Source organism: Dipodomys spectabilis, unplaced genomic scaffold (assembly GCF_019054845.1).
Source record: "Dipodomys spectabilis isolate Male_0828 unplaced genomic scaffold, ASM1905484v1 ptg000174l, whole genome shotgun sequence".
NCBI lineage: Eukaryota > Metazoa > Chordata > Mammalia > Rodentia > Heteromyidae > Dipodomys > Dipodomys spectabilis.
In genome coordinates, this window is record NW_024870851.1 from 3,440,001 (window position 1) to 3,454,944 (window position 14,944).

At 40.6% G+C, this 14,944-nt stretch overlaps 1 protein-coding gene across 5 annotated transcripts in view; it reads right to left on the reverse strand.

The window, feature by feature from the left end:
- The window catches only part of Rapgef4 (Rap guanine nucleotide exchange factor 4), a 305,860-nt gene that overhangs the window by 114,375 nt on the left and 176,541 nt on the right, over positions 1 to 14,944 (reverse strand). Inside the window, exon 1 of one of the 5 annotated variants that reach the window (XM_042694177.1) lies at positions 13,996 to 14,024. The exons of 3 other annotated variants lie outside the window; for them this stretch is intronic. In XM_042694177.1, coding sequence (XP_042550111.1) covers positions 13,996 to 14,013 — 18 coding nt within the window. In that variant the 5' untranslated portion in view covers positions 14,014 to 14,024. Of the gene's footprint in view, positions 1 to 9,955; positions 9,988 to 13,995; positions 14,025 to 14,944 lie in introns of those variants that run through there. One more of the 5 variants, XM_042694175.1, reaches the window with a different exon arrangement.

The window sequence follows — 14,944 nt, forward strand, 5'->3', positions numbered from 1 at the left end:
GCACATGTTTTGTTTCCACTAAAAGCCAAGAATTCCTTTCCATGCGAGTTAGACTTTGTATTAAATATATATATATATATATATATATATTTTTTTTTTTTTTTTTTTTCGTAGTGGGGCTTGAACTCTGGGCCTGCTCAAGGCTAGCACTCTACCACTTGAGCCACAGCACCACTTCTGGTTTTCTGGTGGTTTAATGGCAATAAGAGTCTCATAGACTTTCCTGCCTGCGCTGGTTTTGAACCATGATCCTCAGATCTCAGCCTCCTGAGTAGCTAGGATTACAAGCGTGAGTCACCAGCGCCCGACTAAATATTCTTCTTTTGAAACTTTGCAAGTGAGAGCCAGGCACTGGTGGATCATACCTCATCCAAGATACTCAGAAGGCTGAGATCTGAGATTTAAGGTTGGAAGTTTAAAACTAGCCTGGGCAAGAAAGTCCATTAGACTCATCTCCAATTAACCAACAAAAAGCAAGAAGTGGAACAGTGGCTAAAGTGGTAGAGTACTAGTCTTGAGCAAAAACCCCCCAAAACTTTGGAAGTGAAATGCCTTAGGTGACCCACTACACCAGAAAACACCATCAATAATTGGTTTGTTACTTCTTGGCTGTAAGGTATTTTAAATAGGTAAATATCATTAGGTAGCAGATGAAGAAAACACCAGCACAGGGCCTACATAGCCCTGGGCAGATGTTACATTGGCATTATCTCCCCCCCCCCCCCCGCGCCCCCACTCACACAGTCATTTTGAGAACCATTTCTCTCTGAGTATTTATTAAGCATATAAACCTCTGCGATCTTATATTGCCAAAGAAGAAATCTCTAGGAAGATGGGAGCAGAGTAAGCTTCTAAGAGTATATAGCTCACACAGGAACTATTCCTGATGCTTTACCAAGCATGCTCAATTGCCTGGGTTCAATCTCCAACACTACAAAGAAAGAAAAAATAATAAACCCTTGCCCAGGTTATAAAAAAAACACACAAACAAATAAAAACTAGGCTGAAGCCAAAACAGTGGTTTTCTTATCTGATTTGGGCTGGTGCAGGGAGGGGGAGACATTCCATTCCAAGCTTATCTGAATAGGATGCTCTCCAGAGAGCAAAATAATTGAGCTGTTCTGAGAGAGGAAGTGGAGAGGGATGGGGAAGGAGAGGGGAAAGCGGGGGAGGGGGAAAGGGAGTATAAGAGGCTATTGTGGATTTAGGTGAGGATGAGAATGAATATTTACATTCTCTGTGCTAGTGTTTCACAGTGATTGTTGAATATTAACAACAACTTCTTGGTGAAGGAACTCTTACTGTTCCCATTTCACAGATGGGGGAACTGAGGCAAGGGAAGGCCGTGACCCTCACTCAGGATTGCATGGCTGCTGGGTGGCAGCCCTAGGAGATGCATCCTTTGGCTAATCATGCCTCCTCATCAAAGGAGAATACCCTGCCTCAACTTGTCTGTGAAGCACAGGTGATTTTTTAAAATCCCTCTGATTGTGTCACGCTCCTATTTGAACCTTCAGTGGCTTCTCACTTGTGTTGGGACAAACTACTGAAAGCTGCTTTAAAGGCTCTTCTTTCTCCAACCTCATTTGCCAACAATCCTCACCTGCCCTAATCACTCAGGTTGTCAGTCCCTCAAACAGGCCAAACACTTCAGTTTTGCAGATTTCACAAAATCTGTTCCCTTAGCCTAAAAATATACCTGTCCCTTTCCTGACATCGTCATTTTTCAAGTCTAGCAAGAGACCCTCAGATTCTCCATAGTTTGCCTCTGGGACCTGTGATGCCCACTCTGGTGGCCACTGGCTGGATGTGACCATGAGGCCTTGGAAAGTGCCCACTGAGACCTGCAATTCATACCTGGGTATGAAGATCACCTATGAAAAGAAGAATGTGAAATGTAACATCCACAATGTTTTATAATGGCCACATGTGGACATGAGATGATTTTGGACACATGAGTAGATTTCATCGGCTTCTGTTTCCTTTTTCAATGTGGCTACTAGAAAGTTTTAAATTACATAAGTAACATGTATCATACACTGGGCACTGCTGTTCCAGCGTATTCTGCATCTGTTCTAGCAGCCCCACATGATGGCTATATCTGCTTGCTTGCTGATTCTCTTAGCTAGACCCTAAGGCCTGAAGAGGAGCCTGCTTGTCTTCTGCTGCAGCACCCCATGCTGAGGTATGAAGCAGACACAATGTGGGTGAATAAAAGGATAATTACTTAAAGGTGGGGATCATTTGGAAAGGGGGAGCAGTGAAATGCCATGCGTCTCTAGTGTTAAATGTGAATGTGCTCTTTAGTTTTGCTGTTAAAAGAAGAACGGAAGTGGCAATTTTGAATTTGAGCTAATAATCTATCACAAAAAAAAGATGACAGTTTTTGAAGTCTAGCATACAGTTGGCCTGTAGATCTAGGAATCCCAGTTCAAATTCTCACCAGCTACTGCAGACACACAAATGGATTCCACAGTTATGGGAAGGCCAAGGATCCAGAATGGCCAAGATAACATGGAAGAACATAGCTAGAGGACTCACACCATTCCATCCCCAAGTTTATAAAACTACAGCAATTAAGGTGAAATGCTGGTAAAGGACTGGACTTAAAGAGAATGGACCAGAATGGAGACCCCAGCAAGAGAACCACATAGTGGTTCAGCTGACCATCTACAAAGGAGAAGACAATTCAATGGAGAAAGAAGTCTTCCAACAAATGGAGTGCAAACCTTGGACATGGATAAACCTAAACACAGTCTGTAAACCTTGCCTCACACTTCCTACACCCACATTCCCACCTTAAAAAATGATCAAACGTTAACTGGGAGCTGGTAGCTTATGCCTGCAATCCTAGCTACTCAGGAGACTGAGGTCTGAGGATAGCAGTTTGAGGCTAGCCCAGGCAGAAAAGTCCATGAGACTCTTCTTTCCAATAAACTATTCAGAAAAAGACAGAAGTGGTACTGTGGCTCAAGTGGTAAGAGCACTAGCCCTGAGCAAAAGAAGTTCAAGGACGGTGCTCAGGCCCTGAGTTCAAGCCCCAGGACCATAAAAAAAAAATCAGACTTAAATATACAATAAAAACCCATAGAATGTTTACTGGAAAATATAGGAGAAAAATTAAAGTGACTTTTAATTGGGTAGTAAGTTCTTAGAACCACAAAATATGATCCACAGAGAAGGGAGGGATGCATGCTGGGCTTTACTGAAATGAAAAATTCTTTAGGCTGGTGCTGGTGGCTCACTCCTGTAATCCTAGCTACTCAGGAGGCTGAGATCTGAGGATCATGGTGCAAAGTCTGCTGGAGCAGGAAAGTCTGTGGGACTCTTATCTCTCATTAACTACAAAATGCCAGAAGTGGCTCAAGTGGTAGAGAGCCAGCCTTGAGCACAAAGGCTCAGGGACAGCACTCCAGCCCAGTATTCAAGCCCTAGTACCCACAAATAAAACAAAGCCTCTTTGGCCTGGTGTGGTAATTCATGCCTGTAATCCCAGCTACTTGGGAGGTAGAAATCAAGAAGTTCATAGTTCAAGGTCAGCCCAGACAAAAAGTTGGGACATTCATCTCAACATATAATCCACTCATGATGCCAACTACATTGGAGGCATATATGTACACACACACACACACACACACACACACACACACACACACACATGCACACACACACACTACAAACTACATGGGAGGCATAGGTTAAGAAGAACATGGTCCAAAGCTAGCTCCAAGCAAAAAGTATGAGATCCTGTCTAAAAACTAACTAAAGAAAAAAGGGGCTCAAGTGGTAGAGTGCCTGTCTAGCAAGCCTGAGGACCCAAGTTCAATCCATATCACAGAAAATATGTGTATATGTACAGGTCCTATCCTTGGTTAGACCTGCCAATAGCCAAAAAGTACACCCACCACCCACACTATGGTTCTTCATAGCCCCCTTCAAAGGAGCTGAGGATGCTTTGGCAGGATGGCTGATAATCAGACTCGGGAAGAGAACATACATCTAGTTGGGCTAGAAGTACACAAGTGCTCAAAAAGCAAAACAAAACCCAGTGCTAGCAAGTGTCAAAGGAACATGGGGACCACTTGAAGAGCTCCAGGTGGCCAAAGCTAGAAGATCACAAGCAATATCCTATATTTGGTAGCACTGGGTTACAATCCGAAACAGAAAACAAATCTTCATGTGTGTACAGCAACATAAAGAAATGATCAGATACATTCCTCAGCCTGGGAGACTTGTCTCATCTTCTAGGCTGAGGAATTGCAAAAAATGCGGGATCCTCCCTCCATTGAGGAGCAGGGACACAGCTTACCACTGCAGGTTGTTAATAAGGAATTCATTCCAGACTTCCTTGGAGGGGAGAGGGAGGGAGCAGTGACTTTATAGAGGGGAAAATGGCACCCCTGCTTTAGCCTTGCTGCTGAGAAGTCACACTGAGCTGACAGCACAGGGATCACCATGAGCTGGGAATGCTTCTCCTCCCAGGAAGCCCATAACCCAGTCACCTTGACAAGAATAGCAGACAAATCCCATGGAGGGGGTGGGGGTGGGGGGAAGAGTTTAAAACATCTGGCCAGTATACTCCAAAGTAAGTCAAGTCATCAAAAACACAGAAGGCCTGAAATACTGTAACAGCAGTAAGTTGCCTAAAGAATCACAGTAGTGAATGCAATGTGGTGTCTCAGACAGAGCCTGGCAGGACAGTGAGAAATGAGGAAAGAAATGTGGACAAGATAGGGGTTTGCATGAATAATAGTGAGTCCATGTTGGTGCATTGAGACAGCATGAAGGGGGAAATGGATCATTGGATAAGAGCAGGATTCATTGGCTAATTCTCCATCCCATGTACAAATCCTTGGGAATGAAGCTAAGATAATGCCTTCATTGGATAAAGAAAAAGCTCAGGAGAATTTGTAGCCTGCCCACCTGCTCTCCCAGGATTGCTACAGGAAGTTCTTCAGACAGAAAGGAAATGACACCAGAGGGAAAATCAAAACATCAGACATGAAGGAAGAACAGAGGGATGTAACCAAAAATAATTCTAGAAATGGGGAGGAGGGTGAGAGAGCTAACTTCAACCAGATTCAGACAGCTGCTTAAAAAAAAAACAAACCATAGAGGAAACTCCTTCCACACTCTGGTCAGGAATTCATTAATTTTTAAATCTTTAAAATATCAAATTAAAAAGATGGGATATGAGATTATACATAATATGAATTAAATTTTGTTTCTGTATGAATATATATTTCTGTTATTAAACATACAAACATACAAACCTTGTTCTGAATGGTAGCATTTATGGAAGTCTTAAAATGATTTATGTTTGTAAACATTCAATATAAACTGCTTTACTTATGAACAGTAAAAATAATCATTATGCTAAAAAATCCGGTGTCTTGTTAGACTTTCATTTTAGACTGTTGGAGAATACGTTGTTTTTATTAAAAAATATATTTCTTTTTGTTAGGTGCCAAGTGCTCACACCGGTGATCCTAGCTACTCAGGAGGCTGAGATCTTAGGATTGCAGTTTAAAGTCAGCCCAGGCAGGAAAGTCTGTGAGGCTCTTATTTCCAATTAATTACCAAAAAGCTGGAAGTGGACCTGTGACTCAAGTGGTAGAGCACTAGACTTGAGCAAAAGAAGCTCAGAGACAGTGCCTAGACCCTGAGTTCAAGCCCTAGGACTAGCAAAAAAAAAAGCCCCACATCCCCTTTATTATCTTTAAGTAGTTGCACACAGGGATTTTAATTCAACATATCACTTTATGAGTACAATGCATCTTGATCAATGTTAACCTTCTGCATTGTTCCATCATCTCTCCCAACCCCACCCAATTTTGGCAGAAATACTTTAAGTACACATTCCAGACTTCAGCCACTAGTCTGAATGTAAATCTGGTTATCAGACCTCATAATCAAATACGTAGAAAAGAAGAATTCTTTTAAGATTCCAGGAAAAATGGGGTTGCCATGTCACATGCTATTAGACTACCCATAGCCACGTGATACAGAAGGCTGAACCAGATCAAATTTTGTTCATCTTCACACCACACATGTTAAGAAGACAGTAGAGAAAAATTATGATTCTGGTCGGATGGAATGGATGGGATTTCTAAAGTGCAAAGCTTATTGCAATCAAAGCTATTGCAAAATGTGATGTCAACATTATTCTCCTAAGTGCTTCTGTCCAATTTCTTCATAAACAATGGGATGAAGACTTCCCAAAATGAGATATTGATTGCATTAGGATGTTCTGAGAACATCGCACAAAGGGATTGGTTTTTTTTTAATAGTCAGCTGTTTGCACGGGGAGAAGCAGGGAAGGGGGAGAACTTCTGTCATTCCCTCATCTCCAGAGCGGTGCCCACAGGGGTGTCTCACCCACACCAGCTCAGAGTCAGGGGAGGGGTGGACTCACATGACTCATGCTAAACTGACAGAGAAATATGGTTGGAAATAAGCAGGAAATGAGGGCCATGTTTCTAGGTTGACCAAAAGCAAGCAGCAAGAAGCAGTGATCACAGCTAGTTATGCATCGGCATGTCCTGGGGGCTGAGAGTGAGAGCCTACAACTTCCCCTCTTATTAGATTTTGAGGTGGCTTGATACTGGTTTCTGTATCTGCCCCCCTAAAATTTAGAGCTGCAGTTATATTGGAACTTAGCAACTCTGCAATCTCATGAAAAGGGAAGAATGACCTAAGATAAGCAATAAAATATTTTCTTAAACACCTTGGGTTGCTAGTATATAGCTCTTAAATGTGTGTATTTTGGTACCACCTACTGATATAATTACCTATTGACCTACCTCTCTTTCTCATTAAGATCTTTGAAATTAAGGATTTAAAGTTCTGCTTCTACCTGCAGTCCTAGCTACTCAGAAGGCTGAGATATGAGGAACAGAGTTCATAGCCAGCCTGGACAGAGACTCTCCAATTAACCAGCAAAAAGCTGAAAGTGGAGGTGTGGCTCAAGTGGTAGAGTACAATGAGCAAAGAAAAAAAAAAAGCTAAGCAAGAATTAAAAGCCCCTAATACTGGCACAAAAGGAAGAATTTACTTTATTGGACTTTGTATCTCTAGAACCAAAGTACAGAGCCTGCATGGCACGTGGTAGGCACTTAATGAAAGCTAACTGATTTTGAAAGGATTCAATAAAATATGGTTATTTCCTATTGTTACAGCATTACCTCACCCCTTCAAACTTTATTAATTAGAAATTTGTGAGTAGGCTGGAAAAATTAATTTATTCAAGAAAAAAGTGGTTATTAACCCATGTAGTTGTGTTAGAAACTGTAAAGAGAATGATTAAACTAATTAAGAAAATAAATTGTTTCAAGCAGGCCATAACCATTTAAAATTACCAAGTCATATAGGAATAATTTGTGGGCTAGGTTACAAATAATATCCCTCTACCTATTCATTAAATTAGGTCCCTGAGGATGTGTATTGAGTAACGCTGCGTTAGCCAGGTTCATTCACTATTCGCACTTGAAATATTCCATAAATCAACCTCTAATTAATTCGAAAGGTGACACCTACAGTCATACCCAGTTTACTTACAAATATAAATTCTCTTAAAATCTGCAAAATATAATAAAGGGTGAATGAACTTCAGAACACTCTTGCTGTTTTATGTTTCACAGTTTCATTTCTTTCAGATGCAATTAATTTCATTTGTGCCCCAGACAAATGTTCTTAGGTACGGGTCCCAATATCTACATTGTTACCATTCTCTAAATTAATGCTTATTATCGTTAGCTATTGACTAGGAACTGGGTATGGCACAAAAGCCCACTCACACCTCATTCCTAGAGCCTGTCGACCACCATGGCTTAGAAATTAGGTCTCTAAACTCATGCCCACTCCAGCCTTCCCTTTCTCATGTTCAGGCCTAAAGCCTTAAAGTCATCATTGAGACCTCCATTTCTCTTCTACCTTGTATCTCATCCATTAGAAAATTCTACAGAAAGCCAGGTGCTGGTGGCTTATGCCTGTAATCCTAGCTACTCAGGAGGCTGAAATCTGAGGATCACAGTTCTAAGCTACCCCGGGCAGGAAAGTCAGTGAGACTCTTATCTCCAATTAACCACCAGAAAAACCAGAGGTGGCACTGTGGCTCAAGTGGTAGAGTGCTTGCTTTGAGCTGAAGAGCTCAGGGACAGCATCCAGGCCCAGAGTTCAAGGCCCACAACAACAACAAAAAGAAAGAAAGAAAAAAAGAAGAAAATTCTACAGACACCATCGTTCAAATTCATCCCCATGTACCACTCTGTCACCCATCCCTACCATACCCTCCTCACTCGTAGCTCTCTGCGAAGTACCTTGTTAGTTTCCTAAGTAATATTATTAATTAAAATTATTTCCAGTCTCAGCCCAGTGCTGATGGCTCACATCTATAATCCTAGGCTGAGACCTGAGGATCAGAAAATGAGACTCTTATTTCCAATTAACCAGCAAAGCCAGATGTGGAGGTATGGCTCAAGGGGTAGAATGTTAGCCTTGAGTGAAAAAGTTAAGCAAGAGCTTAACTTAATTTCCATTCCTATGTGCTCACTGATGTCAATGGGTTTTCCCAGTCTCAACTACACAACAACAACAAAAAAAGATGCTGGATGGTGGCTCACCACTGTAATCCTAGCTATTCAGGAGGCTGGGATCTGAGGATCTTGGGTGGAAGCTAGTCTGGACAGAAAAGTCCAACAAACTCTTATTTCCAGTCAACCAAAAAGGTGGAAGCAGAGATGAAGCTCAAATGGTATAGTGCTAGTCTTGGGTGGAAAGGGAAAGCATCCAGGCCCTGAGTTTAAGCCTTAGTACCAGCATGCGCGCACACACACATACATACACTCACACACACACACACAGAAGAAAAGGAATCAGTGTGAAACTGTTTCACCTAGCTAAGCAAATCCATTTTTCAAAAGACTCCTACTATCATTCAGTGTTGCAGTTTCTAATAACAAATTCACTTTAATGTTTAACAATTATTAATAGAAATTTAGAAAATATAATTATATGGAACCACTGTCATAACTCAAGCAAGAAGAAAAACTGTAATGAGAACTCAAAGCCACATCTGCACAAACTAACATGAATGAAAAGAATCTTCTACTTTTGTATATGATACCAGTAAGTGTAGATCTTTTGCTATTGAAGCTGAATGTGCATATTAATATAGTAATGGCCTGGAGAAATACCATATTATATGATAGGGTTGAATATTATGGAGGGATTGGACTGGTAATACAATTTAAAAGAGAAAAAGAAATAATACAATATTGTCAACCACTGAGAAGCTAGTTCATATAATTTTATTAAATGAGAAGTAATTTCTTATAATACGTAACTCTGGTGTAACATAGAGCATGCTCTCTATAAAACCTGGCTGATGAATAGATTTACTCATTGGGAATGTATGTCTGAGTTACAGGGATAGAACTCATATCTCTATGTACTTGTAGACAAAATCCTCTTGGGAAAGTTAACATCCACGTGATAGAGCAAAGACTCTATGTATATACACATATCAGTGGACATGTGAATCAATTAATTCAATATTTTGTTACTGTGGAGGTTGCCAAATCTCAAGCATCTTACAAAAGACAAGAACATTTACTATTAATATTTCCATTTCCATTCAAACATTTTGTGCTATGTAACAAAAATTTCAAGGCTAAACCTGCAAAAACACCTCAATATCCACCAGAGGGAGCCCACGTGTTTTTCTGAACACACGGTGCACAAAGCAAGAAAAAGAAAGAAAACACATAAAATATAAAGCTGGAAAGGGAGGAGCAGTACTTGTGTTAGTGATCCAAAAGAATATCTTATTGATGGAAGGCTAGGGCTTAAAAATATTTATGTTAACAATTCCTTTACTCAGCAGTAGTCCATTGAAATGCTTTGATACATCAAAGGAGAATTAGCTAAGCATTAAGATTTTTTAAAATGCACATACCCTAAAACTAGAAGGTCCAGGAGAAACTGCTGTGATAGCATCCATGAATCGCCGCTGTGCCTCAGACAAGCTTTCTCCAACTTATCTTAAGGTTCCTGTTGGCCCAGCTATTCTGGTCCATCTTCCAGGTTAAGGCAGGGGGAGAGGGGAGGAGGCCTGGGTGTGGCTTCCTCACTTTGGGGTTGGGCTATCAAATGACAGCATTTGGTGTGACTTGGGAGTTTTTCATTCTCCTGTCGGAGCCAAGTTCTGAGGGCATTAGAAGGATGACTTTCTTCCTAGAACTGAGATTTGGATCAAGTCCTATCAGGATGTAAGATGACCTGAACAAGCATTTCCAGACCCAGGCTCCACCTCAGTGATCCCCTTCCCCCTGCGCCCCCAGGCTGGAAAATGTCCTGAGATTGAAGCTATACAAAACCTGTGATCTTGTTTTCAGTTAAGCTCTGAGGAGACCAAACAGAATACCTTATATTGAGAACAGTGACAAGTTTTAGAATTTTCCCTGAGCTTTATCTTGTTAGATCTTGGGAGGTAGATCAGGGTGTGTTTCCATTTTATCTTCAGGAAACTGAAGCTCAGCGGTGAGTCACTTGCTCCATGTTGCTGGCCATTAAGAGATGGACACAAACTGAGGAACTTGGACCAGTGGGGACCGGGATTGAAACAATGAGCCAGTGTTGGACTCAGCCATCCTCAAGTCTTCTGAGATAATAAATTACTGTCTTCCTTTTCCTTTAAATTACAATTGAGTGAAAAGCCTGTCAGATGTGAATTCAGTGACTAAACCCTTATTTTACTCAGTGTTTTCATAGTATGTTTTCCTAAGTTTCTTTTTCATGTCTGGATAGGGTAATTTTATAATGTATGCAAATAAATTAGCACAAACAAATTGAATTCTACAGGGTTAGGTCCTCAGCTGAATGCTGCTAGTTTTAGCATGCTTATTAATGCTCGGGATATAGAATCAAAAGCATTCTTATCAAATTTAACAAAGACGCCCAATTGGGTGGGGGTAGTTGACAGTTTAGAAAACTGGATTGAAATTTAAAATGACCTTGCTGAACAGAAAAGGGGGGGGAGACAAAAATTCAATAGAAAGCTTTGCAAAATAATTCATTCAAAAAAGAGGGAAGGAGAGACAAAGGAGAACCTCAGGAGGGAGGAAGACTGACTGGGCAATTGGAACATAGAAGGAGCTGGGGTCAGAGTGAACAACAGGCCTCAAAGGAATCAGCAATCTGGCTCTGTCGCTGTACAAAGAAGGAATGATTTGGGGAAGTAAAAATAGGGGAAAATTCAAGCTATTTCCCCCTCCAGATCCAATGTAGATAAAGTTTTGGGGTGGTAGGAGACAATGTGTTTTGTTGAGACCCTCAAACATCTAAAGCTTGGAAGATAGGTTTCCATAACTTCGAAAGAGATCAAAATGCACTGTACTCACAAATGGACATGTTGAACTGAAACCCCTTTGGACAACTACTTAAATATTTTAATAATAAAGTAAAATAAAATATAAACAAGATTCAATCAACAACAAAAAAGAGATCCTTAGCTAGATCAGACAAAAATGATGAAAGTTAAAAAATTAATTTTAGATCAGATAAAATTAGCCTCAAGATCAAAAGTTCTAGTACTTAGTTCCTTTGTTCATGCAATGCTCTCAGACTAGATTGTCCTTTCCATCCACCAGGGTATCCTACCTTCTACCAAATGTGGATACATATGGGCACCTGCCTTGCCCCTCAGGCATTTTGAGACCTTTTTCTCCTACTAAGTTCCCTGTTCATCTCTACCCAGCCCCACGTGGTTCCCACAAAGCAGGGTCTAGGCCCAGCACAGGCAGCAGGGGCCCACTAAGGCTGTTAGAAAGCCCCTGGGGTTCATTTGACTCCTCTGGCACATGCTTAGTAGTCAGACAGCTGGGATTCCAGCTCCAGACCAAGATCCTCTAAGGACCACGTCCTAAGACCACTGTGCCCATATGGACACCCCAGTGGTCCTCTGTGCTTACTAGGTGTCCTGTCTACTTCCCTTGTGGCAGAAGACAGCATGTTTTATATGTTTTCATGGGTCCTATCAGAAACTGGAATTGATCAACTAATGTGTTAGAGATTTTCAAGGATTGTATGGATATTTCTGAGTTATTCTTTGAAGACAGAAAATAGAAAATAAAACTACACTGAAGTTGTTATAACTATGCCAGCCGAAACAGAGACTCCACACACCTCTGTTAAGTGAAGTTAAGTGGTGTTTTAAAAGCATAAACTGCAAAATTTACATATGTTAGTACCAGGGAGATTAGGTACAGAACAGATGAGACAACTCTAGAAAGCTACAAGGAGATGGCAGCATATATCTCCTAAACAAAAGTGATAGTTAAGGCATTTGTGATCTATGTAGGTTGTAAAACATCACAGTTGAACAATTTGCTCCAGATTTTCCCTCATCGTGAAACTCTGCATGGTCCTTTGCTGTAAAACTGGGGTCAGGGGGAAGACAGGTATTTCAAAGTGAAGAGGCTTTAGATATTAAGAAATTCTGGCAATGAGACTTCTGAACAATCAATTCGATATAGCTACTGAACTATAAATCAAAACATATAAAACCAATATATTTTATATAAAATATACCAAAATATATAATAAAATATGTAAAATATATCAAGCATATATATATGATATATTCTAACATATTACTAAAGGTGATTTGATTATCTTCTTTACTAGAAACTCCTAGGAATGGAAATTATTCAATATTCATACACTTGTGAATTCCTCTGTATGTAGGTACAGTATTTATGTGTGTGTATCAACATTGATCAAACTAACATCTGTCTTCAATGTAACTTTACCTATAGGTTAAAAGAACTACAGAGTATTTTACTATCTGAGGACCCGGAGAGGCCTGCCTAACAGAATCATTATTAGAATAAATTCAAAATCGAAATAACATGTCAACATTAAATTCATCTATCCAATCTGAGACTACTAGAATTTTTCTCTTCCAACCATAAGACATATTTTGCAAATAATTTGGTCTCAATCTCTCAACACAGAAGTGAGAAACACTCAAATACATCATATGTAAATAAATGATACTAGATGTTTTTTTCCCAGTTAATTGGTGCAGTGCTCTAACAGCTCCAACCTGCTCATGAAGATAATTGCCTTCAGTGCAGGGGAAAAAAAAAACAAACCTTTCTGGAGACAGCAATACAGTCTCCTGCAACTTTGGAATCAGCAGTAGAGTGTTTACCCATTAGGATGACATCATGTCCTTCAGCTCTGCGGATTCCAGCAGCCTAGCCTTGAGGACAGGGCACGCATTATAGCAAGAACAGGGAGAAGCTGTTGGCTACAGAGATGGATGAAGCTTCACATCTTGTATGTTTACTGTTACTATTATTATGGACCATATCCAACACTACACCCGTCAGCTTCTCTGGATCTCTTGCCCATGTCAAATACTAAGCCTGAGCAGATGACATACGGAAAGCAGGGTTATTTGGTATAACCCAGTTTCAAGCCTGGAAAACCCTTAGAATAGTAGAACCTGAAAACAACCTATTTCATAAAAAGAACTTTAAAAGTGTGAAGAAACAAAATGTATACACATCAGAGCCATCATCAAGTGTACTTCATATATATCAAAATGATTCTAAATATTCCAATAAAGTATCACCCCAATAACACCCCCAATAGTTGCCCTTTCACCCCACAAACTCACAGCAAGCCGGTCCCAGGCACAATGCAGAGAAGACTGTTCGGACAGAACAACACGTTGTGTAGCTTGGGACAGATGGAAGGCCAGGATTTTATGGTGCTTCCTACACTTCCTATTCCCTAGTTAGTTGGGTGGCAACCACATATCTGCCCTGGCATCTGTACAGAACCTACAGAGTGATCGAGAGAGAGAGAAAGAGGGGGGGGGGGGGACAGCCCAGTCAGCTTTTGTGACAGAGCAGAAAAAAGTAAAAGGGAGAAAAATCCAGCTAGAAATCCAGCAAGGGCATTCCACCCATAAAACACATAACTCACAAGTACGAAGACAAACATTTCTTGGGAGACTGAGAGCCAAGGGTGGCCTTGGTGTTGGCAAGCTGGCCGTGAAGTCACTGGGTTTTGCAGGAGGTGGGCACCGCAAGCTTTGGCTGGGTCACACTTTCTAATAGTCAGGCTCAAGAAATGAGTGTTTACACAGCACCCCAGTCACAGGACCAGCAGCAGATCTAATCTTCACTACAGCGATAAGCGATTTGTCCTTCAAAATCACAACGGGCAGGCTCAGGATTTTCTAAGACTTTAGCTTTTTGTTGTTCTGTTCTCCTATTACATAGAGATTTGTACCCAGGGTCAGTTACACATGCAAATCATAATCACAGAAACCATTCATACCCCAGGACAGAGAACACAGTGGCCAAGGGCAAACCTTGAACCCAGGGCAAGATACTTTTGTGGGCTCTGGACCTAAAGCCCATGAAGACATCTTGTCTGGGCAAGATGACTGCTTTCAGTTACTCTGAAAACAGACTTGCAAAATGTGGTCTACAGAAGACTGTTGGTTTGGATTTGGCAGGTGTTTATAGCTAGAATTGAAAGCCTTACCCAATCTGAGGGGATTATCCAAATGTGGTCATGTTTTAAGTTTGTATGATGAATCACTATTTCTTTTCATTTAGCCAGAATTCCATGCTCCTGGTCAATTCATAGAGGTAAATAATAAATGGTCAAAAAACAAGTAAAAAGTAGTATGATTTGTTTTCTCTAACTTTGAAAAATAACAACAAAACAGAGAAATAAACATTGCATTTCCTATAATGTAAAAGTTCCCTAGCCTTTCAGCTCTAACAGTTACTTACTTATTGTTTTATGGAATCTCCTGCTCCTTTTTTCAGTGCTAGAGATTTTAATCGAGGACTACATATTTTTAGACAAGAACTGCACCACTTAAGCTATGCTTTCAGCTCCCTTTAAACATGATTTTGAG